Source organism: Gymnoscopelus braueri (genome assembly GCF_963280865.1).
Source record: "Gymnoscopelus braueri genome assembly, chromosome: 14".
In the NCBI taxonomy this organism is placed as follows: Eukaryota; Metazoa; Chordata; class Actinopteri; order Myctophiformes; family Myctophidae; genus Gymnoscopelus; species Gymnoscopelus braueri.
In genome coordinates this window covers 29,136,590-29,161,438 of record NC_137619.1, presented here as the reverse complement: position 1 = coordinate 29,161,438, position 24,849 = coordinate 29,136,590, and the positions used below count along the sequence as shown (strand labels likewise).

General features: G+C 47.0%; 2 protein-coding genes across 2 annotated transcripts in view; both read right to left on the bottom strand.

The window, feature by feature from the left end:
* LOC308100588 (inactive phospholipase D5-like) overlaps nt 1-24,849 on the bottom strand; it is a gene marked incomplete at both ends in the record, with an annotated part of 109,016 nt that overhangs the window by 6,439 nt on the left and 77,728 nt on the right. The window contains 4 exons of the mRNA XM_080449656.1: nt 3,490-3,687; nt 5,136-5,263; nt 5,539-5,647; nt 7,776-7,962. Of these exons, the coding sequence (XP_080305782.1) occupies nt 3,490-3,687; nt 5,136-5,263; nt 5,539-5,647; nt 7,776-7,962 (622 nt within the window). The remainder of the gene's footprint in view (nt 1-3,489; nt 3,688-5,135; nt 5,264-5,538; nt 5,648-7,775; nt 7,963-24,849) is intronic.
* On the bottom strand, nt 10,495-11,426 carry LOC308101049 (mitochondrial carrier homolog 2-like). The gene has a single exon (XM_080450339.1). The coding sequence runs from the start codon at nt 11,402-11,404 to the stop codon at nt 10,511-10,513; it is 894 nt and encodes a 297-aa protein (XP_080306465.1). The 5' UTR covers nt 11,405-11,426; the 3' UTR covers nt 10,495-10,510.

Genomic DNA, 24,849 nt, shown 5'->3' with positions numbered 1-24,849 from the left:
CCCTGGCGGAGACCTGTGCTCCGAGGAGAAAATGTTTCTAGTTAATGTGGTTGCCCTAACAGGGCAACCAGACTATAGTACTCATCTTACTTTATTTCACTAGATAAACTTTATTTTGCCGCGCTATTTCTCCCACAGTTTATTTTTCCCACACTCGTGCCATATGTTAAATTGACCGGCTTCACCAGGAATCGATTGCTTGTACTTTGCTAAGAGATACGTTGTATAGTTTAATTGATATTGATTTATTAGTGCATTAAATTTCCCCATCCACTTTAATGGGCAAATGAAAAAACTCAAATTCAAGTATTTTTTTCTCAGAAACTGTAAAGCCTAGAGTTACAAGACTTGGAGGGGAGGTTCATAGTTTATTGCCAAATTATTAAAACAATGATTACACCAGCCAGCCACATGGTGGCGCTTTAACAGCCCACTTTACCTTTTGGCCTTTAACTTTTGAACCGCAGGTCGTAGAATAAAAAAAGATTTTCCGCCATTTAGAATTTTCTTCAAAACACACTTTTAGCTCCTCCTCCCACAAACTGTTTGATGTAAAAACATGATTTTGGGCGGGATCAATCCTCTCAAAATGAAATACAAGTGATCTCAGGAGTGACGTGACTATAAAATTGTCACATATCGCTAACGCGGGATCCTATCAGCACCGAATTCGAATCGCACATCGCGCGACGGTACTCCTCCCGGCGTATTCCTCGAGTCCCGGCGGCCGCGACCTGCAACCGGTGTCGGCGCAACCACACTTTGCAATTTCCCAGAATTGCGAAAATTCGCTAGTTTGGTTGCCAGTGGTGTGTTCTACATTTTTTTGGAGGGTATACTATAACTATTCCCCCCTCAGTTCCTCCCACACGCACGGCACGCACGCGCGTATAATTAACTAATGTAAAAAAACTGTGCGCGCGTTTCTGCCCCGCACAAACTCGGTCAGGCCCACTCAGGCCCAGTTTCACAGTAACACTGAGTACTTACAATATGCTTTGCACTGATTTTCTACTGTTTCTAATGTTAATCACCCTGTAACTCAACCACTTCGAAGCTGCTTTTAGCCTTAGATGCATTTAAAAACATATATATTACCATAGAAGTGCAAGGATTGTTATAAATAAATGCTGGTTAGGCTTATCAGATATAATAGCAGTGTTAACAGCGAGCATTCCTGTATCTATTACAGAATAGTATTAACTTGGCATTGAAGACAAACTGTATTGAAGATTCAAGATTTTGCTGTGCTATGACGCGCAATTTGAATACTAATGAAGTACTCAATTCAGTGACCTAACGTTCAATGAAGTGAATGGCAGGTCGTAGAAATGTGTGAATTCCTTCACCAGTAGCCATTCATTATCACCTCAAGAACAATAGCCACGCACATGATAAGCCTTCACCCTCAGAGTTAGATTAGACAGACGGTCAGACCACATTCTTGCTGTTTGTATTGCTGCCCCCCAGCCCAGCCACCTGGGTGCATCGTATCAGATGCGTATCAACGTATCAGATACGCCGTTTCTAACTGTTTTAGGATGTATACGGTGGCAACGAAAAAATCTACAGGCCATACGCCGTATACAGCGTACCACGGTAGAACACACCACTGGTGGTTGCCCTAACAGGGCAACCAGACTATAGTACTCTTCCCACTTTATTATTCTTCCGGATAAACTTTATTTTGGCACGCTACTCCTCCCACAGTTTTTTCCCCCCAATTTTGTGTCATATGTCAAAATGAGCGGCTTCACCGGGAATCATGTGCTATAATTTTGCTAAGAGATTGGTTACATAGTTTAATTGATATTGATTTATTAGTGTATTAAATTTCCCCATCCACTTTAATGGAAAAATTAAAAAACGCCAATTCAAGTATTTTTTTCTCAAGAACCGTAAGGGCTAGAGTTACAAGACTTGAAGGGGAGGTTCATAATTTAGTGCAAAATTATTAAATAAATAATTACACCAGTCGGCCTCATGGTGGCGCTATAACAGCCCACTTTACGTTTTGGCCTATAACTCTTGAACTGTAGAAGGTAGAATAAAAATCTTGCCATTTAGAATTTTCTTCAAAACACACTTTTAGCTCCTCCTCCCACATATTTTGTCCAAATTTCATAAAAATCGGTACACATGATCTCTGGACCCATGTGATGAACATCTCCAAGCGGAATTTTAGTCCATACAGTTCGTCCGTAAATGGCTTCCAAAGTTATCGGGAGGGGCCCATTTGACAAAAACGGTATTCCTCCTGACGTATTCCTCGCGTCCCGGTGGCAGCGACCCGCGACCGGCGTCGGCGCAACCATACTTTGCAATTGCCCTGAATAGTGAAAATTCTAGTTTATATTTGTTTTGCAGGGCCACGCATGTTAAGAATGTTACTTAAATGAGATAGCATGATGTTTTGACAGTTGCTATGTTTGATGTTTACCTGGTATCATGGTTACTTTGAAGCACAAATTTGTAATTTTGGCACTCTACTTATGTGACCATACACTGTGGTTTCTTGTTTAGAGTTCATGCCATTTAATTAGATTTCTCATTTAGTCGTGCTGGATAAGAGTGTCTGCTAAATGCCTAAATTGCCTACAGCAGAATAACACCAGGGAGGTGTGAGGGGGATTCAGGGCGATTGGGTATAGTTCAGCGAGCACTGCAGTGACAGGGACCAGGGAGAAGGGAGGCCAATGACATGAACCTGCTCTTCAACCGGTTTGACGAGGGCGGGGTCCAGCCGGCACCCAATCTGCTGCGGCCACATGTCAAATGCCAGCGGGACCAGCAGTGTCCCCACAGCAGCCGAGTTGGACGACGGCAGACCCAGCAGCTGGGTCTGCTGGGTGACTACCGTGACCCCCTTCAGCAGTCTTCAAGAAGAAGACGAAGGAGGAATGTGCTGGCACTGAGCCAATTAAGGCCATCTATGAGCAATTATGGACCTGGAGTCAGAGGTCCAATATTACACAGTACAATCCTGAGTGTTCATTTAACTCTGAGATAATACAAATGTAACGAGGGTGCATTTGGTTGCATTTGTACAAGCTCAGTGTTAAAGTAACACTTCACAGTTTAAGCACTCCATTTTGTCATCCTATAGTGGGGGTTCAAATAACAAGAACAAGAGCACTACAGCATTTAACCCAATCTAGGCAGTTGTGATTTGTAAAAGATCAGATCGGATTACTCTGTGTGCACATAAAATGACAACCGCATAGAATCTAGTGTCTACTTAACCACTCAAATGCCACTTTTTCATACAACGAACAGCAAAAGCAGATAACCTCACAACATGTCGCAATGGGACATGTGTTGTGTGAGCTTGTAGATCTGCTGTTTTCACTATTTTGGAACATTTAGAAAACCGTTTGGAAATTTTTGATGTAACTTTTTAAGGACACCCCCAAAATAGAAATGTTTTACTTCTCTTTTTTTTTTACGAGGGCCCACTGCGTTACATTGGGCACACAGCTGTTCACTCACAGAGACGTAGGCCTCTGCCTTGGTGCTGTTGAGAGTGAGCTCCAGTGGTGAGTCCCTGTTGAAGAGGCCAAAGACCCGCTTGGACCAGAAGGAGGGGATGAAGTCTCTGTACTGGAGGCCCCAGTAGAGGCTGAACACTCTGTGGAGGTCAAGGGCCAGACAGCTGCAGTCATACACCAGCACCCCCAGTTCCTTCCTCTGTGGAAAGACACATACAGCACCGTCAGTGTCCACCTCAACATCATCATCATCATCATAATTATCACAGCAACATTACATTAAAACCTGTTCAGTCGTGTTTTTTCCGTCAGTATCCACATCATTATCATATAATCACAAGTAAGACGCGCGAACGCGGGAAGCAAACGCAGCCCCATATATTTTTTTGTCTTTTTTAAATTGTTATGTTGTGTATTTACGGACTTGTAATCCGTGTTATTTCACCGTGATGGGGAGAGCGTAGAGAGAAAGTCACGCGACTGCCTCCGCCTCGTATTGAAGTTAATGGGGGGGATATGGTTCTCCTATGCACGGAGTTTCGGAGTTCCTAGTCATCTATGCACAGAATTTCCGTTTGTCAATCCGTGCTATTTCACCGTGTTTGGGGGGCGATCGGGTTGGTTTCATAGTAAGCTCCACTCTGAGATCTGTCAGCAGCCAATGAGAGCGTGAGTCACATGGGGGCGCGGCTGCACACAGGCAGTGCACACAGAGCCACACACAACCCGAGCACGGTTTCATAGTAAGCTCCACTTGGGCGGAGGCGCGTTCGCAATAATCATCATCACTATCACCGTCATTACATTAAACAAAATCCATCTCAGTAATATCAGTAACAGTCTTAAAAATGCTTTTATGTCTAGCTGTCTTGACTACTGTAATGCTCTGTTTATGTGTATTAATCAAAAAGAGCTGGATCGGCTCCAATGTTGCAGCAAGGCTTTTAACTAGAACAAACAGGGACCATATCTCCCCTGTCTTAGCATCTCTACACTGGCTGCCTGTTCATTTTAGAATAGATTTTAAGATGTTATTGATTAGTCATCTTCATTCGCCCTGAATATTTGCTCCCTCAACCCCCCCCTCTCTCTGTCTCGCACATGCACATGCACGCACACACACACACACACACACACACACACACACACACACACACACACACACACACACACACACACACACACACACACACACACACACACACACACACACACACACACACACACACACACACACACACACAAATATCCGACAGTCATCCAGTTACAGGCCTCCCTTGGTCATGGTAACCTCTTGTGGCTGAATGAAAGCAAATTGCAGCAGCAATGTTCCAACTAGTGAAAAGCCATCCCAGAATATTGGAGAATGTTACAGTAGCAAAGGGTTAGGACCAACTCCATATCAATGCCTGTGAACGCCTGTGAACAAGACCATTAATGAGGTCAGAAACTGATGTTGAGAGATTAGGCCTGGCTGACGTGTAGCATTCCAATTCATTCCAAAGGTGTGTGCGTGCGTGCGTGCGTGCGTGCGTGCGTGCGTGCGTGCGTGCGTGCGTGCGTGCGTGCGTGCGTGCGTGCGTGCGTGCGTGCGTGCGTGCGTGCGTGCGTGCGTGCGTGCGTGCGTGCGTTGTACACATCAGGTACCGTGGCCAGGGACCTCCAATCCATGCTAGCACTGCCGAAGTACAGGTGTTTCCGGTCCACCACCCAGAAAGAGGAGTGGAGATGTCCGTTGGTCAGCGCCGTCATGTTCACATAGTGTACATCAGCGCCTGGACACAACCCAATCAGCAAAGGCAGAGAGAAAGAGAAATAAACTGAAAAGGATGCTGTCGCACAGCGCTTTTACACCACAAAAATGATACATCCATTTAGATGAACTAAATTGAGTACAGCCTTGTGACAGTGAAAGAGAGGGAAAGTAACATTGCATATATTTTGGGGGGATTACAAAAAAGAAAGAAAGTTAGGGCTATGCTGCAGAAAGCTAAAAGCACGGGTACGCACACACAGGGTATGTTGAATGTATGTATGAGTGAGAGCTGACTGTGTCTGTCGAGGGTTCGGAGTTCGGTTGAGTCGATCATGCCACTGGAAATCTTGAGGTTGATTCCCCTCGCTTTCAGTCCCTGGAGCTCTTCCAGCAGAGCTCTGCCCTGTGGGAACACAGGAGGAGAAGGTCCTCACATACTGTACATTTGCAATCAAACGATACATTGTGAATCTGCTGCCTAGTCTATTCTTCTGTCTCTGCATTAATTATCTTTGCATGGTGGCCATTTTGCTCTTACGTCATACGTAATATGTAATAACAAAATGGCCACCGTGTGAATGGTGTAGCTTATAGCTCCTTGGAATATGTCTGGAGTACCTGTGTAGAGCATGGTGCTAACACTGCCAAAGTTCCACAGTAAAAGTTAATTTATACTTTTGTACCTATCAAGAAAGAACACGTCCTGTGTATAGAGCACCCACACACAGATGCTATATTCTGGTGCAGTTCCCATCTCAGTGGGGCCTTATTTGGAGCCATCTGTTTGGGAAGAGGTTGCTGCAGGCTGAGGCCATTAGATGCGAATTAGATGATGAAATGTATGTGTGTGTGTGTGTGTGTGTGTGTGTGTGTGTGTGTGTGTGTGTGTGTGTGTGTGTGTGTGTGTGTGTGTGTGTGTGCAATGTGCATTCAAGGCTGCTGTGAATGGCTCCACATTTGTGTGCTGTGTTTTCATGAAGAGAGAAGAGAGTGATCAATTTGATAAAGTTGTAAAAGTAGTAAATAAAATAGACTCCCTGAGTCGCTGCCAAAGAGAAGACTTGTTATACTGTGGTGCTGGACGTACCTCAGCCAAATACAATTCCAAATATAACTCGGTTCCATTGACCTCAGAATTTAATCTAAACAGGTATTTTGGCAGCTGGTAAAGGAGCACAGGAGGAGTTATTGATCACTTACTGAAGGGATGATGCGTGGGCTCTATAGAGCATCGCAGTTCCCGCCCCTTCCGGGTTCCACCGCAAAATACTCAATGCATTTTTCCCATTGACATTTCCAAAAATATTTATATCTATTAATTTAAGCCTCGAATCAAGCCATCATGACATGACATGAATCATGACCATAAAACGTTTGATTCTGTGATTTATTTTTTTGAAAACGGCAAAACAAAGGGTATTTATTAAATATAGTATATCATATAATTAAATATATATATTTTTTAAAAAACAGAAAAAAACGTTTTATGGTCATGATTCATGTCATGTCATGATGGCTTGATTCGAGCTTAAATTAATAGATATAAATATTTTTGGAAATGTCAACGGGAAAAATGCATTGAGTTTTTCCTTCCGGCACCAGGAAAAACCAGGAAGTGGGCGGGAACTGCGATGCTCTATTCCAATCTATCGTGGCAATCAACGTTGTGTGACTGTGTGGTAGGGCAGTGGTAAAAGTGCCCGCCCACCAACACGGAGGTTGAGGGTTGGGTTCGAATCCACCGTGGTGCATCCGGCGTTGTCGAGCGTCTACTCTACATGAAACACTTGCCCGTGTTCGGGGGTGGGAAGCCGGGCGGGGTGGGTGATAATTGTCACTGCACGTATTCCTACCGACTGGGGCGACACCTGTCCGCAGGGAGTGTTGGGCGGGAGGAGTAGGACGAAGGCTCTACATCATCCCTTTGGGGGCTCCTCACGGATACAGCAGTGACAACACAGAAATGTGTGTGGGGAGGAATCAATTGGCATAAGGACTAAATTGGGGAGAAAAAGGGGGTAAAAAGCTAAATAAAAAAAGTGTGTCATGACAGAGGCTCTCTCTCATGTAAGTGTTTGTGTGGATGGCTAGTTCAGGGCATGGTCACACATACATAGAACCAATATAGAAAAGAAGCACGTAGTTGACTCCACTTTTCACTTCTAGTTTTCTTTCAGTGAGCCAACCACTCCAACGTAAGTGAAATGAACAACACACGTTGTGAGTGCATTAAATCAGAGTCTAATTAGTTTGACTTAGGCCAGGTGTGGCTGCATAAATCAACCATCATCCACCTTACCATAATGATTAGGCACGAGAGGGTAATACTGGCGCTGTTTATTTACCCTGGCCAAGCCATCAATCAAGCGTACAATCAAAATTAATCAGAGGTCGAGGTTTTAATCACTGATTTGTTGCAGTGCATAAAATGAAGTGGTGCAACACAACTCAAATTAAAATAAAACCTAAATCAATCCTTGATTAGCCCTAATCCTTGTTGGTGCAAACCGAGTCTGGTCTGTTGGTCTTACCTGCCTGGCAGCAGGCTGGAAGCTGGCCTCATAGTCAGAGGAGTTGAGGAGCCACAGAGGGGACACGATCTCCACGGACCGCACTGCTTGGTCCAACAGGTCATGGAGGCCGTCAACGAGGGGTAGATAGGATGTTTCATTGTCTAAAAAAAAAACGTCCTGCGGAATGTTCTCCACAAGCACTACCCTATGGAAATCAACAGAGAAAACAAGCAAACTGAAAAGGTTAAAAAAGTATCTGTGTAACAAAGAAAGGGGAAGGGAAGGAGGGGGGCTGGAGGTGGGGGTGCTCACCGTGCTCTAGCTGGTCCCATAATCGAAAAACACTGCTGAAATTTCATCGGAGTAAGCCCCGGCAGATACTTAATGGAAATTGCCTGCTGGAAATTAATGTGTGGTTTCTGTCTTTTATGAAGCAATTATGTCTAGTTCATATTAGCAGCAGCGGAATCATCACCAGCTCAGGGTAGATGCACCTGGCACAATGCCAGAGAAATGAGGCTATATGCATCCTGTTCTGGATCATTGCATGGCACATCAGCTCTGAGCTCTCTTTCGTTGGCACAGCAAGATGACATAAAGTTTTCTGGCTGTTGCATGCTCTTCTATTCAATAAGGCATCATTAGATCTCGGGTAGTTTGCTACTTCGCCTTTAGCAGAGACAGAGAGAGTAGAGAGAGAGACAGACAGAGAGTAGAGAGAGAGACAGAGTAGAGAGAGAGAGAGAGACAGAGAGAGAGTAGAGAGAGAGAGAGACAGACAGAGAGAGTAGAAAGAGAGACAGAGAGAGAGAGACGGACGGACGGACGGACAGATAGAGGGGAGCAGAGTGTACGTGTGAGAGACAGAGTGAGAGGATGGGGAGTGATTGGAGTTTGATGTGCAAGGACATCAGCAGACATCTAGTGACAAAAAGGTCTGGGCATCTGGGAACACCGTCATCTCACTTGGAAAAAAGTTAGAACTCTGTCCCTTTTGTGCCCATATACTGTATGGAGATCTCTGTATCTGTCTGTCTTCCTGTGTTCCTTCTATGCCTGTGCTCTCTTCTTTGGAATTACGTGCTGGGGGGGGGGGGGTCACAACAGAGCGGGTGACACTAACAACCTGGTGAGGAAGGCAGGCTCCATCGTGGGGACCTCACTGGAGGGGAGGGTGGAGGAGGTGGCTAAGGTGCATACAGCGAGGAAGCTGGATGCCATCATGGAAAACCCCTCCCACCCCTTCCACCTAGATATAGTGGGGCATCTGAGCAAGAGAGGAAACAACAGATTCACCTACCCGGGGTGGAACTATATGAGACTTGGCAGGTCCTTTGTGCCATGTAGCTCTGAGGAATTACAACGAGACACACAATGGTCGCTCTGCCAGGTCAACCGTAACATAACTTGGAATATTAGATGTATCAAGGACTCTGACGACCTCTAATGACAGTGACAGGGTATGGTTATTGTACTGATTGCACTGTGAACACTGTCACTTTTCTTTCGCATTGCACTGATTGAAATGGACACTTTATTTGATTGACATTGCACTGATTGTAATGGACACTTTATTTGTTCTGGGGCGGGATACTGTGAGGACACTGCATCCTTGTGTTGTAGTTTTTCTGCATAGTGCAGGATAGTTGTATATATATACTATTGTATACTGTTGTTCTGTATTGACGGTTTGATTGATTGATTGAAGTACTTCATTTAGAAAGACAAGGAAAAAGTACATGGAAGTACAGTTAACAATACAAGGTCCTCTAAACTGGATCGCCCATAAAAGCACAACGGCTTATTTCAAATGAGATCCCTGCACACTCAAATCATGATGACATTTAAGAAAACAGACAGATATACACTACTATGCAGAACATCATACAATCAGCTTATAGGTTACTGGTATGAAAAACAAGAAATATGTACAATAAACAGTTCGAGGAGGGGAGGGGGGGGGTGAGGTTTTTTGACAGGGGCCAGTTTGAAATTGCAGCCTCCTGAAGGTGTTTCTTATCGTTTTTTTTGCCTTGTATTGCTGTATACGACTACTACTAGTACTTTCCTTCTCTGTACCTGTAACTCTGTAACTTTTTTTTTTTCAAAAGAAAAAACAGAAAGGAATAAATCTTTATTTGGGTCAGAATCAGTTCAAACAACGAGGTCACCTCGGTGACCTGGAGAGTCACCGAGGTGACCTGGAGAGTCTGGACCGGTGTGTGTGTGTGCATTAACGCCTGTATATATTGTTTTTTTATGTAAACACAGGCCAAAGCCACAAAGTATGCCCCCAACCCACACATCACAACCATGACTTGGAACACAGTTTCCTTTAGAATCACACAGCCTGGTCTGGACCCGTCCATCAGATGATTTAACAAACACAACAAAGACAAAACGTCACATAAGAGGAGGTCCCCCGCTTTCCTTTTTTACATTTTTTTACTTTGTGAATTATCATGACCAACATGCAGGTTTTCTAATTATTACTCCATCAGCAAACAGAATTCCAACATTACGGACGAGGGGAGCGATCGATCATCGTGGATTACGGAGGTGGCAGGTGAGTCGCTACGTTGTGGGAGGTGACGTTTTCACAGCGGACATCTTTAATTTTAACCACTTCAAGTCACATGTTATACTTCACCGTACGATGGCTTCTCGCTGCGAACAATAGCCGACATACAAAGCATTAGGCTCCGTTAGGCTCCAGACCCCCGGGTCTTTCGTCTGCTTCCTTCTTCCCAGGATTAAAAAAACCTCTTCTGGTCGATGGCGTAGGTCTTTCCTGCTGGAAGCTTCCGGAAGAATAAACTGTTGCCTCGGCTCATGTTGCCCTCTGTGTTTACATGTCTCCAGCAGTCCACCCAGGTAGGATATACAGAGGCGTAGGGGGGCAGACCTCCAGCCAGGCCACAGTTGTTGACAGCCATAAGATTTGACACCAAGACGAAGGGTTTTGTGAGGATGCTGGCGAAGAATCCTGTCACAAACTGGGAGCAGTTCTTGATCTCTCCTGTGTGACCAATAGAGTCATCGATGGCGTAGGTGTTGACGAGGTGAGCCAGCAGGTTGCAGATCCACAGAGACAAGACGTCACCCAGTAGACTAGGAATCAACCCTGCAAAGAATCCCAAGATTCCTTCTTCTCTGTAGACTGTTAGGATGGAATCAAACGCACCGCTGTATTTTGTTTCTCTTCCTATAAACTGGACCATACACCTCAATGTGATCACACGGAAGGGGGTGATGGTGGCACAGGAACTAGCGATCATCTTTTTGGTCGTCTCATTGACCACGTGGAGCAGGGATCCATCCTCTGGTTTCTGATCTCCTGTTACATTAATGTCTCCATCTTTCCATTTCTGCAGAACTCTGCTGTGGACGATGGTCCCAATGGTCCCGGCACACAGTCTGGGAGCCAGTCCATTGAACAGGCCCGCTTTACCGTCCACCTTGGCAATGTGTTTGGCGTAGGCAAACAGTCCAGGTAGCTGGTACACCTGCCTGCCAAACAGGTTTCTGCCCAGAGAGGGAGGTAGAGGCTCATGTCCCACCTGCACCAGGACCTTGATGTACATGAGTGGGTGAGAGAGGACGGTGAGGCCGGAGCCCAGGAGAACCTGACCACACGTGTCCGCCATGATTAGATACACACTCTGAACTACACACTGTGTTACACTGAGACACACTCTGACCTACACACCGTAACTCTGTAACTCTTAACTGCTGTGCTGCCTCTGGGCGACTGAAATATATATATATATTTATATATTATATATATATATATATATATATATATATATATATATATATGGAGATCTCTGTATCTGTCAGTCCATGTCCCTTTTATGCCCATATATGGAGATCCCTGATGTCATCAGTATATGCCCATATATTGGCATGCCCATATATGGGTATATCGGTTGGATCGGCGGCTCTGGACGACTGGATATCTATCTATATATCTATCTATGGACCAAGCCCCCAGAACCATGGTAGAACAGTGAAGCGGCCAAGCCTGGTGGTCAAATCTGAGAATGCAATACTTCCGCATTTAAAATGCTACTGCGCATGCATCTCCCGTTTGTGTGCCTGCTCAAACTCTATGGCCGCTCTAATCGAACCAATATCTCTACTTCCGTCAGACTTCCGGGTGCTTCAAAACGCCACTGAGCACTTTCATAGAATTGAATAGCTGGGGGCGGGGCAATCCGCCCTCTAGATATATTATAACTCTATGATATGGACATATTGGTCGGATCGGCAGTTCTGGACAACCGCATATGTGCATATGTGCATGCCGAGTTTGAAGTCAGTCGGTCCAATATATGCACATGACCATATATGGTTACCTGCACTTATATGACTCATATAAGTCTGAGTCATAGCGACATGCCTATATATGGTTGTATCGGGTTTGTTTATGGTTATGTCTGAGTCACAGTGACGTGGCCGTGGTCCTGTATATAAAAGATTCAAAGACAATGAAAAAAGAATGAGCTTGTACAGTAGGCCGTACAAGAACTACTGCTGAAAGTGTCTAACTGGTAGGACAGGAAGTACTGGGCTACAGGAAGTTCTGGTAGTCTGGACAACCGTTGTACTTCCTTTACTTCCAGGTAGACACTTTCAGCAGATGTTCTTTTCCAAGAGGTTCAAAAGTTATGTAAAAAGTTGGGAACTATCAAATATCGACCATTCAGGAAAGGGGTGGGGCTAAGTTACACAATGAAGGACAAGGACTCAGCCTAATCTAATGAGGCTATTAACCCATAAGTCATGACAAGCGGTTCAAAAGTGTGAAGTGTGAAAAAAGAGAGGGGAAGGAGCTAAGTCACACCAATGAAGGGTAAGGACTCACAACAGAGTGCAATGAGGTGATCCCAAGTCTGTACGAGAAGTGGTAAAAAAAAATTAGGAACTATCAAATATCGACCAATCAGGAGAGGGGGCAGAGCTAAGTTGCACCAATGAAGGACAGGAATTCTCAGACGAGTCCAATGAGACTGTCTGTGCGACAAGAAAATACACTTTTCAGTCTAACCTAAAGGTGCACCACCTAGCTGAAATATACTACTGCTTTCAGCTATGGTAGTTATGTTATTACTTTATGGCTTGAAGCTCCTTCAAAATATGATTCTATTTAGCCTTCATGCTTTCCACTCAAAGACACGCTAGTTAGGTTATAGAATGTGACTGCTCAGTAATACAGAATTCACAGTGTTTAATTCCCGCTTACCAGGGTGCCTGAAAATGCTGAGGAATAGTGAAAACATAATGGCTGACTGTGGGAGCCCAATAACTGTCGCCAAACACAACCGGGTTATTACTACCACCATACAGCTTAAATGCTCACTACTACGTTTTATATCAGTCTGGATTGCCAAGTGCTCAGTGAACTGTTGAACTCTATAGATGTAGATGCATGCTCTCCTCTACTATAGTGTAGTAGTCTTGGCTGTGGCTGACTGAAGCCTAATTTACATTACAACGTTGCTCGCCAACAATAAGTGATGTTTAAGCGAAAGATGCCATGCGTCGTGTCATGTTTTAGCATGCAATACTGTCATGCGACAAAGTGTAAAATAAACTTTACTATCTAGATAGAATGCTGCCACAGAAACCTTCAGATACCGTATACCTTAATGTCATGGTGAGCTGAATGTAAAAGCTTTTCCATGAGGTGGCGGGGGAGCGTGGGAGGTGAACTTAAAGAAAACGAGCACTCCTTTTTCAATCTGACTGGTTTTCCAACCATACTGTAATACACAGCATTTCAGGTTGAAGTTTTTTAATCTTATTGATTTTCTATTTTTTAAGAAAAAAAAAAAAAAATTAACATCAGAAGCATTGGAATGTGGCTGCATGATATAGACATTCAGTGGACAACAGAGCAGTCCAGCACACACAACTAGGTAGCTTGGCTGGCCGATCAGTGGCAGGTTACACCAAAATCATCTTCAGATGGATCGCAGGGTCAGCCAAAGTGTAACACCCATGAAACAGGAAGAGGTTGAATATTTGCCACACACTCAAGGGCACAGTGGCAGCAGTGGGCCACCGTAGGTAATAATGCACTGGCAAACTATAAGCCCTGCATGTGCCAGCACACAGCATGAATATGTATTGTTGGTGACGTTAAAGCTTAGTTCGTTTCTGGAGTCCAGCCATCAAGCTGCTGGAATAATGTTCCCTCTGATCAACACACAATTACAAATAAAACCTCATAAACGTAATTAACATGGGAGTGAAGAAGGCTAAGATGGGATGAAAAAGTTGAGTCCTTGTCATGTGTATTGCATGCATACGCCTGTACTTTACAAAATTGTGCAGCCCACGTAAATGTTTAGTGAGGTTTAAAATTCAGGATAATTCAACTTGTTTGAGATAAATCACATAAGCATTTTTTTAATCACATAAGTTTTTGCAATTTTCAGTCGACAGTGTTTAACAGCCATATAGCCATATCTAAACAGCAAACAAACATTGCATCCCTCTTTACCTTTATTTGGAGAACCACGTGACAAAAGAATAGGTCCATTGGAGGTGCAGTGGAGAAAAAGGCAAGAGTATTCAGCCTGTGTCAGTAATTGTATGGAAGTTAGACATGGGCCCTGCGGGTGCACAAAATGAGAAGCTGGACAGAGCGGAGATAAGGATGATTAGATGGATGTGTGGCGTGTCACTGAGGGAGAGAAAGGCGAGTGCAGAAATGAGACCGAGGATGGGAGTGGAGGCGATAGCAGATGTGGTGAGGAGAGGCAGACTGAGATGGTACAGACCCGTTGTGCGGAAGGAAGCTAATGACTGGGTGAAGAAGTCATGTTGATGGACTTAGAGGGGACAAGACCCACTGGCCGGCCAAAATAGACCTGGCAGATGACTGTGTCGGCAGACAGGACAGTGATCAGCATTGACCAGGAGATGGCCATGGACCATACCCGGTGGCAGAACGCCATAGCGAGGACCCAGTCCAACCCAATGGCGCCGGGAAAGAGGACTTTAAACAGATGTTGTATGTACTGTAGACTGTATAGGGCACACAGATGCAATAAAAGCCAGTCACTTTTGATTAGACCCACGTTTTTAGTACATCTGTGCCAAATGTACCTGTTACGCAGCTGTGCCAAATTTCCAAACTCATCAATTGCACTGACGATGAGTTAGCACTACCTCAAACCAGTGGCCTATAGAGTCTAAAAGCCATGCTAGTGGGCTCTTGAGATTGTGTTACTCACAGCTTCTGTACATTTGATTTTGAGATAGCTTGAGTACAAGTGGACATTATTACCAAAGGGTGGCCCTAGAGGAAAGATTATGGGTGTTACAAAAATGTGTAGGGTTCATCCTCCAGGGAGCATGATTGTGCAAAGCAAATTCTACGGCAATCCAGCCAGAACTTTTAGTATACTAACTATATAGTATAGTAACGTAAGTATAGTTACATTTAGAGAAGCCAATTATTTTTACCCCCTTTTACTCCCCAATTTAGTTGTTATACCAATTAATTCCTCCCCACACACATTTCTGTGTGGTCTGAAATAGGTGTGCAATTCAGCTGTTAATGAGGGCAGCTGCATAAGGGGGAAAAAAAATAAATCACACCCAGTGTGAAGTGGGCGGTGTGGTCACAGTGGTCATCACAGTGATGGAAGTTCACTTAAAGAAAAGTAATATTGTGGACCAACCATTGTACACCCCTAACTTAATAAAAAACAAATGTGTTTTTTTTAAGTGCATAGTCCTATTTATAGGGCTATGCACATGTGTCATGTTTCACTAGCCAATCACAGTCCTGAATAGACTGTGATTGGCCAATCACGGTGCAGGGTTAGGGGGGTACAATGGTGGCCAATCACAGCGCAGGGTTGGGGGGGTGCAATGGGTGGGGGGGGTACAATGGTGGCCAATCACAGCAAATGTCGATGTCCAAACCTCACATATAGGGGCGGTTTCACTGCCCAAAACTACATCCTTGTGTGTAGTTGTTAGAACACAGAAAACAGTGAAGAGGATCAGCCCAGGTTAGAGGGTTTGGGTATAAAGCAAGAGAGGCGAGGTTGAGATAGTTTGGACATGTGCGGAGAAGGGATGAGGGGTACATTGGGTTGGGAGAATGACGCTGAATATGGAACTGCCATGCAGGCAAGAGGAGAAGAGGAAGGCCAAAGATGAGGTTTATGGATACGGTGAGAGAGGACATGGAGTCACCAAGGAAGACACAGAAAACTAAGGGTTACTTCCGTAACCCCGGTTTTGTAAATTGCGAACGAGTTGTTCACATATGGGAAACAGCGCCCTCTGGCGATGATATAGAAGCTTCACATTCACTCCCTCAGGGCCAAACCCTTTTTGGCCCGATGGGTCTTCCGTCGCTTTCCGGTAATCCCCTCCCGAAGGTATTATTGGAGACCGGAATGCGGAAGTCGTTCTCTTGATACACCAGCTTCCTTCTGCCTACGGTGAAGCAAAAAGAAGGGTGTTTCTGTGAACAACTCGTTCGCAATTTACAAAACCGGGGTTACGGAAGTAACCCTTAGTTTTGCTACATTGCTCTCTCGTTGTTCACATATGGGAGATATAAACCCCCGGAATGTATCTACAAATCGAGATACCACAATACCTGCCCCAGTACCGGGCGCCAGGGCCCCGCCCCGTGGCCCTCAGCACCCAGACGCCATCAGACCCACCGGGTCTGAGGCAAGGATCAGGAAAGTAGGGCCCTGACAACCCATTGTCAGCCCTAAGATCTAAAAAACATGCACAGCCTGTCCATCTTAGTGGAGGGCCCTAACAGACCGAAGTCCGCCTTACTGACCTAAGGCCCGGACTTCGGCCTATGACATACTAAGCACAAGGGCATGAACAGATCCTACATCCGTTCTATGCCCCTACCCACCTTCAGGTGGAAGCCACACCCAGGACTGCGAGCGCCGAGGAAGACGCCGCCACGTCCAGGCTAGAAAAACAGCGAAAGTCAAGGAGACTACCAACTCGCTGTCATGTAGACGTCCTGAAAGACACGCCTCTGCAGAGGGCCCAGGACGTCAACACCCCCTAGGAGGCACAAGGGCATGAACCGACCTTACGTCTGTTCCATGCATCTACCCCACCGTCAGGTGGAAACCGCGCCCAGGACTGCGTGCGCCATGGAGGGCGCTGCCACGTCCAGGCCAAAGAGAGCAGCGAAAGTCGAGGTAGACGACTAACTTGCTGCCGTGTAGGCGTCCTGAAAAACACACCTCTGCAGAGGGCCCAGGACGTCGACACACCCCTAGTAGAGTGCGCTCTCAGGCCGTCAGGCACTGGGGCTCCGCTACTAGTGTATGCCAGGCGAATAGCATCCAAAGATCCACCGGGAAGGCGTTGACTAAGCCACCGCCTTCCCCGTGACCGGGGCCCCAAGGAAACGAACAACCGGCTGGGTCGGTTCTGGGCCACAGTCCTCCGGACATACACCCCCAGGGCCTTCACTGGCCAGAGACAGTGCAGCCTCCGATCCTCCTCCGGGCAACCGGAGGCAGGTGAAAAGCCACCACCTCAGTAGGCTTTAACCACTGCTAGGTAGTCTTGGGGACAAACGCCGGGTTGGGTTTGAAGACAACCCTACCGTCACCCCCAGCGAACCTCATGCACTCTGGAGTCACCGAGAGGGCACGAATATCGCTCACCCGTTCCGCTGTCAACAGCGCAACCAGGAGTACCGTTTTGAACGTGAGGAACTTTGGTTCCTCCGTCTTCAACGGCTCAAAAGGAGGACGAGAGAGTGAGTCGAGCACCAGGACCAAGTCCCAACGCGGCGAACAGGGACCTTGAGACAGGATGTGCACGCAGCGCACTTCATGAACTGGCCCACAAGGGGCTGTTTTACGCGGTTTTCCCCTCGAAGCCAACCGTGGCTCACTGAGATAGCCGCCAGGTACCCTTCGATCGTGGAGAAAACGTTTCCCAGATCCTACCTATCCTGTAGTAAGATCAGGACGTCTGCGACCGAAACCTGGAGCGGAACCACGCACAGCCGGGGACCGTCCCAGATACCATTCCTCGCACACGCCCTACTTTGTCCCGTAGAGAGACCTAGTGGAGTGTGCCCTAGCGGCCTGAATAGTATCCGCTAGTGGTGGGAAAACAGTCATTTCAGCGAACGAACGACTTTGTCCACGTTCACGGCAATGAATAGTTCAATTGACTCGTTCACGTCTAGTGTAAAAACGCCCTCGTGGGAGCGTTTTTGTTTTCTACGTCGCACGACGCACGTACAGCCCAACCTCCCGTCCTATAGCGGGGGAAGGGGATGGGGGCATGCACTATAGTGTGAACGTAACTGTCCCAGAAAAAGAACGAACTCGTTCACATTCACGGCAAGGAACTAGTTATTTTGAGCGAGTCGAACCTGAACGATACCCCACTGGTAGCCACCATTCTAGGTGGAAAACCAGTCGCAGTCAAGTTTTCCCTCCACGGGCCAGACCCACAGTTCCTATTTCTGCGGGTCTGGGATGAAAGGTTTCGCCCCTCGCCTGCTGTCGCGGATCCCTGCGTAGCGGGAGGGGCCAAGGTTGCTCGTAGAGGAGGGGAGATCTCCCCGATCTCCAGGAGCCCCATACCGGAGCCACCAGCAACGCCACCAAGCCTTGGAGTCTGATCCGTTCCGGAGTGGAGTGGATCAGTTCCAGCGGAGGGCACGCATAAGGCAGCCCCCCCGGCCATTCGTGCGCCGGGGCGTCCAGGTCCAGCGGAGCCTGCTCTCTCATTGAGAGGAACAGCGAGCAATCTGCGTTCTCCTCCGCGGCAACTAGGTCCAGATCTGGTCCGCGACCCCGGTGCGGAAACCAATCTGAATAAAAGTCTCGCCTCTGGACAGAGGATCGGTACCCCTGTTCAGAAGGCCAAGTACATGAGAGGCGCTGATTGATTCCAAGTGTGCGTAGCACCACAAAATCAAACCTACGTGCCAGACTGTTCAAGGCAGGAGATCTCGGACCTCCTTGCTTGTTGGTACAGGCCATGGTCGTGGCATTGTCCGTCCTGACCTGAACGTGACGTCCACTGATGTGGGGCTCAAAGTGTTTTACCGCCAAAAAGGACTGCCATCAACTCCAAGCAGTTAATGTATGCTGTCCTCATGCTGCGGTTCCACAGACCCCTGGCCGTCCGGCCCCCGAAGGTGGTGACCCACCCTGTGAGGCTGTCATCGGTGGCGATCGTCATTCTTGAGATGATCCTCCCTACAGGGACGCCCTCCGACAGGAAAGGAACTACTTTCCCTTGTTGGAGGGACTGCATGCATGCCGCGGACACTGTCACACGGCAAAAAACCTGAGGGAGCCCAACCAGAGAGTCCGCATCCAGTGCGATACCTATAAGGTAGCGTGATGGGACTGGGTGAGCACACACTTCGTGCACATCTCGCAGTTCAGTGTGAAACCCGGGGAGGTCAGGTGCGACACCACCCGTCTATGGTGATGACATGCATCCTGAACGCGAGTCCGCACTCAGCAACCAATTGTTCTATGTATGTTCTGATGTAGGTTGCGATTTTCATGAACATCCTGGGACTCAAGACATTTCAAACGTGAGGACCAGGTACCTGTACACACGACCCTCGAACTCGAAGCGCAGGATTTTCCTGTGCGGAGGGTAGATAGGGATGTGGAGAAGGGCGTCCTTGAGATCTAGTGAGCTCTTAGATCCAAGATAGGACGTAGCCCCCCCCCTTTCTTCTTGACCAGGAAGTATCTCGAGTAGAAAACGAGCCGGCTTTCTCCTGGTGACACTGTCCTTACGGCGTCCTTGCGTAAAGGGAGGCAGTCTCCTCTCGCAACGTCACCGCCGCTTGACCACTAGCGTGTAACAACAGTGCTCTGTTGGACATGGGTGGTCTGGTCTGGTCTGGTCTGTTTGGTTACTACTATATATGTCTATGAAATTAATTCAAGGACCCCAACGGAAACAAGTTCGCAAGGACTTTTTTGGCCGGACCTTTTAGACAAAAGCATTATAAATGTAACTGTGTTTTACATTATTTTGCCTAATAAAATTTTCAATCAATCAATCAATGGTTGAAAAAGCAGTATGTACCGCCAAACAGTTCATTTTAGTGAACGAACGATTTAATTCACGTTCACGGCAATGATTTGTTCAAAAGATTCGTTCAAAGAATCGTTCAAACCGCCAACAGTTCATTTCAGTGAACGAACGATTTAAATCACGTTCACGGCAATGACCAAAGATTCGTTCAAAGATTCGTTCAAAGATTCGTTCAAAGATTCGTTCAAACGATTCGTTCAATGATTCGTTCAAGTTCGGTAGCGCTTCCGGTCCCAGTGGGGCGTAAGGGGCTACTATGTGCATGCAACCATGTGTATCTGATCCCACTAACCTGACTGCACAATGCACAGTCGCAGGAGGAGTTAACCAATCCGCCTGTCATGTGTGCGGTGTGCTGGGGGGGCATGAACGAAATCGTGAACGTAACGGTTCCAAAGAGTGAAGAGTGTCCGTTCGTTCACGTCAGGCACTAGTTCTTGTGAAAGAATCGATCATAACCGACACATCACTACTGTCCACTCGTGTGTGACAACAAAGCTCTGTTGGACATTGGTGGTTTTGTGGAAACTGCGGCCTGTACCCCCGTGCTCTCATATGAAGCACCCACGGGTCGGCGTTGCATTCTTTGCATCGCTCGATGCGGAGTGACAAAGGATTTGGAGGGGTTGTTATTAATGTCGGGCGTACGCGAGCCGCCATCTTGGCTGTACTCGTTGGCCCGGCAACCATGTTTGTTGTTACATCTGTGTGTGTGCGCGGCCATTTTGAGAGCCGCCATCTTGGCTGTACTCGTTGGCCCGGCAACCGTGCTTGTTGTAACATGTGGGCTCGGGTGCGTCGCCATTTTCGAAGGTGCCACGTGTTTGCCCACGGCCAATTTTTGTTTTGGCACGTGTTTTCCAATGGAGGCAGCCATTTTGGCCACCTCCGCCGACAATACAACAACGTATGGGCCTAAGTCTTACCTTACGGCTCTTAATTTGGTGGACCAAGGAAAATTTTGACGTGACCCGTGTAGCATGTGACGGTTTAGGCCCGTCACTACGCCTACGTTCCGTCCAACGACCACCAACCGTTGGATGATGATCGTTGGCTCATTTTCATTTCAGATGTAAAACTTACTTGTTGCAATTTGTTTCTTAATACACAAACACTTGTCATAGAAAAAAACATTCTGAGCAACAATAACATCGGACACAGATACATGCACGTTCAAGTAACTTGTACTTCTGGAGTGTGTGTGTGTCGGGACTTCTTCCAGGGGCTAGAGGAACGATCCTTCGCCGTTTCCGCTGGCTCCAGTGAAGACTTTGCTGTATTTCGTTGCGATTCCATGTTTTTAATACACAAACCTTGGTCATGACAAACAATCGAGCAAACAGCAGCAGGGGGGCACAGAGGCATGCACGGTCATGTAAACTTGTACCCTGATATGTGTGTGCGTGTCGCACAAGTGCATGCACATTCACGTTGTTTAGTAACTCGGGGCTCGGGGGCGCAACTTTCTGTCGCCGTTAGCTCCGGTGAGGATCTCCTCCTCTTCACACATTGACAACAATAACAGCAGGAGACACAATAGCATGCACACTCAGGAAATCTGCTCTGGCCTGTGTGTGTGTGTGTGTGTGTGTTTTGCAAAATCTTCTTTATAGCATACACAGTCAGACGATCTGCTCTGGCATGTGTGTGTGTGTATCTTGCAAAACATTTTTCTTTCAAGGCATGCACAGTCAGACAATCCGCTCTGGCACGTGTGTGTGTGTGTTTTTCAATCTTCTTTCTTTCGGTGCTTGGCGAGCGATCCTCCGTCGCGTCTGCCAGCTCTGGTGAAGATCATCTCTTCTTTATCCGGCCACTTTATCCAGGTGCAAAGCCCGCGTCTGGGAGGAGGGGGCCTCTCTTGTGGGATTTGGAAGGCGGGGAGGCGGTCGCTGTCCCTCCGGTCGCGCTGCTCGCCTCTGGTTGGCAGCGGGTGGGGCGGAGGAAGACTGGGAAAAGCAAGTGGACCTACCTGCCGGATCTGTGGTGAACCACCGTACCCTTCCGTGGGGTGACGCACAAAACCGAGTACTCTACCAGCCCATCCTGTGGAGTATTAGTTGAGAAGATCTCCTGTGTGAGGCGTTGCATCTCAGCTAGTGCTGGTATAGCGGCGTCTCCGGTCTCGAGTTGCTTTTTAATTACACAGACACTTACTTTGTCATGGAAAAACATTTCGAGCCACACAAACAAAAGGAAACACATAGGCATGCACATTCAGCCAGATCTGTACGCTGAAGTGTGTGTCACGGCTTCTTCCAGGGCTGGGGAGCCTAAGGGAAGGTGGCGAGAATTGAGCCTGGTGGTCCACGATGGCGCGTGCGTCATGGTAGACTGAGTGTCCCACTCATCCAGGGGCTGGGAGCAGGAACGGGTGTCGCGTCGTCGCCGGGGGGGGGGGGGGGGAGAGATCCACGCTGGCTCCCCGGTCGTGGCGATCGGCGGTAGTGTTGGGCTCTCGTCGAGCCATCGTAAAGGACGTAGGTGGCTAGGCTAGGCTAGGCTAGACTAGGCCAAAGCCACTGAGCAAGCTAGAGGCCAGGCTAAGCTAAAGGCTAGCTAGCCAAGGTAACTAATCTGGTTAGTTTAACGTCCGTAGAATGCTGTGTTTTCCTCATCCGGAAAAGCACAGCGGGGATAGGAGGGAGAGAAGGAGGTCTGGGGAACTCTGTGGACCGAGAATCCGACCAGTCGCTCTAGAGTCTTGATGACCCGCAGATCTCGTTCTATTGTAGATTTGTCGTGAAGCTCCTACCTTCACCGTATGCAGAAGGAAGCCAAGAGAACGACTTCCGCATTCCGGTCTCCTATAATACCTTCGGGAGGGGATTACCGGAAAGCGACGGAAGACCCATCGGGCCAAAAAGGGTTTGGCCCTGAGGGAGTGAATGTGAAGCTTCTATATCATCGCCAGAGGGCGCTGTTTCCCATATGTGAACAACGAGAGAGCAATGTAGCAAAACAGAATCAGATGGAAACACATGAGCCACTGTGGCGACCCCTGATGCATGGGAATTAGCAGAAAGAAAAAGAAGACGACAGATTTGATAAGAATACAAAGAAGACTGGAGCAGCGAGAGTTTATCCTGCTTTACTCTGAAAGACTAGAAAAGTGAAATCTAGGACAGGACTTGGCTTAGCTATGGCAGAACAACATAAACAGAACAATGAATGAAAAAAAAAGAGCGTAAATGAACAACAGGGGAGGAGGGATAAGCAGAGGGGAGGAAATAAAAAGACGTGAGGTAATCTATATTCCTATAGACCTATCCCCTTGGTAATGTATATTCGGCTGGGTGATGAATGGTGATTTAGAATAGTTTTGAACACTCAAGCAGATCTGAGGTCTCGGGATTAAAAGCCAAAGAGAAACAAAGGAGATCTTTTTTTTCTGCTTGCAAGAGGTTCATCCATTACTCCAGTCTTTGGTGTCCACCTCCCCTCTCATTAACCCTGCTGTGCATTCATCTGTATGTACCACTGCTGATGGTGCAGACTTTATGGAATTTGTGTTTAAGTGTAGCCTATGCCTCTGTGTGTGTGTGTGTGTGTGTGTGTGTGTGTGTGTGTGTGTGTGTGTGTGTGTGTGTGTGTGTGTGTGTGTGTGTGTGTGTGTGTGTGTGTGTGTGTGTGTGCGTGCGTGCGTGCGTGCGTGCGTGCGTGCGTGCGTGCGTGTAAATAAATGAATGATGATGGATTATCTTCCTGCTCACTATCTGCTAGACTAATAATTGGTCATGTTTTGTTCCACTTTCTTTTTCCTCATGACACACACACACACACACACACACACACACACACACACACACACACACACACACACACACACACACACCACACAATACTATAAAGCTGAAAACGCTGCTTTGCGCCACGTTATCGGCATGTACGACAACATTATTGCCCCACAAAGCAACATGTTGATCAGCGGCTCTCTCCCTCTCTCTCCCAGAATGCCTCCATAGATCATCTACTACACCCCCTGAGAATAAGGTCTTTTAGAATGCTAATGGCAGGCAAACACACCCATTGTAATATACGGAATACATAAACATGAAATACAGCACAAATCGCAATATATAAAAGTCACTGCAGTGTATTATGTTAATGTGATGATCAACTACATGTATTTGCATGTGCTAGAGGTCTACAATAATACTTTCAGCTATATGGAACATGTTCAGCATACAGTGCAAGCCCCCAGAACCCAGTGGTTGCATTGAAGCGCATTGGACATGCTGGCCATTCATAGGTACTGCAGCTCAAAACGGCTGGGGCCAAAGTACACGAGCGAGCGAAAACAGTTTCGACCAATGGGCTTGACTCACGAGCTTGCGCACAAGCTTGCGCACGGGGCTGCACACCAAGGTAACGCAAAACGTGTCGCAGAAGCCCCAAATAGGCCCCGCCTGTCACATATCCTAACCCGGAAGAAGGGGTGATTTCGGCACATGCGCTGGGATACAGTGTGGCAGAGGCAGCATCTGACAGTTGATATCAATTATCTCTGGTGTAAACGGTGGTGGTGGGGGTGATATTGCAGTGGCTTATGCTGCTATTTGCTCTGTGTATGGCTCATTTTGAAGAGAAATGCAGAGTAAGTTGTTTAAAAAAGGAATTTAAATACTGTAGCCTATAATGAGCACAATGGTGTATGTTTACATTACAATACATGCACATCACCTATGAGCTGCAGGTACAGTAAATACTAGAAAAGTGTGCTCCTTGGAGTGCAGATCTCCACCAGGCTGGGTTGCCTACCCAGGGCTGTGTCAGGCATGGGGTGCTGAAGGAAGCTGCGAGGGAAATAAGAGTCTGACAGACTCTGCAACTTTTCACTCCATAGAGGCCCCTCAACATATGATTGCAATTTGGGTATGATTGGGTGTTGTGTTCTAAGGCTGATTTGAAAAGTTTGGCTTACTGGGAATGTGCATGCTAAGTTTCACGCTGATCAGTCCAGCAGTGTCCAAGACGGACGGACGGACAGACGGAC

Coding starts and splice junctions, on each gene's coding strand:
- LOC308101049 (XM_080450339.1), bottom strand. CDS start 11,404: ATGGCGGACACGTGTGGTCAGGTTCTCCTGGGCTCCGGCCTCACCGTC.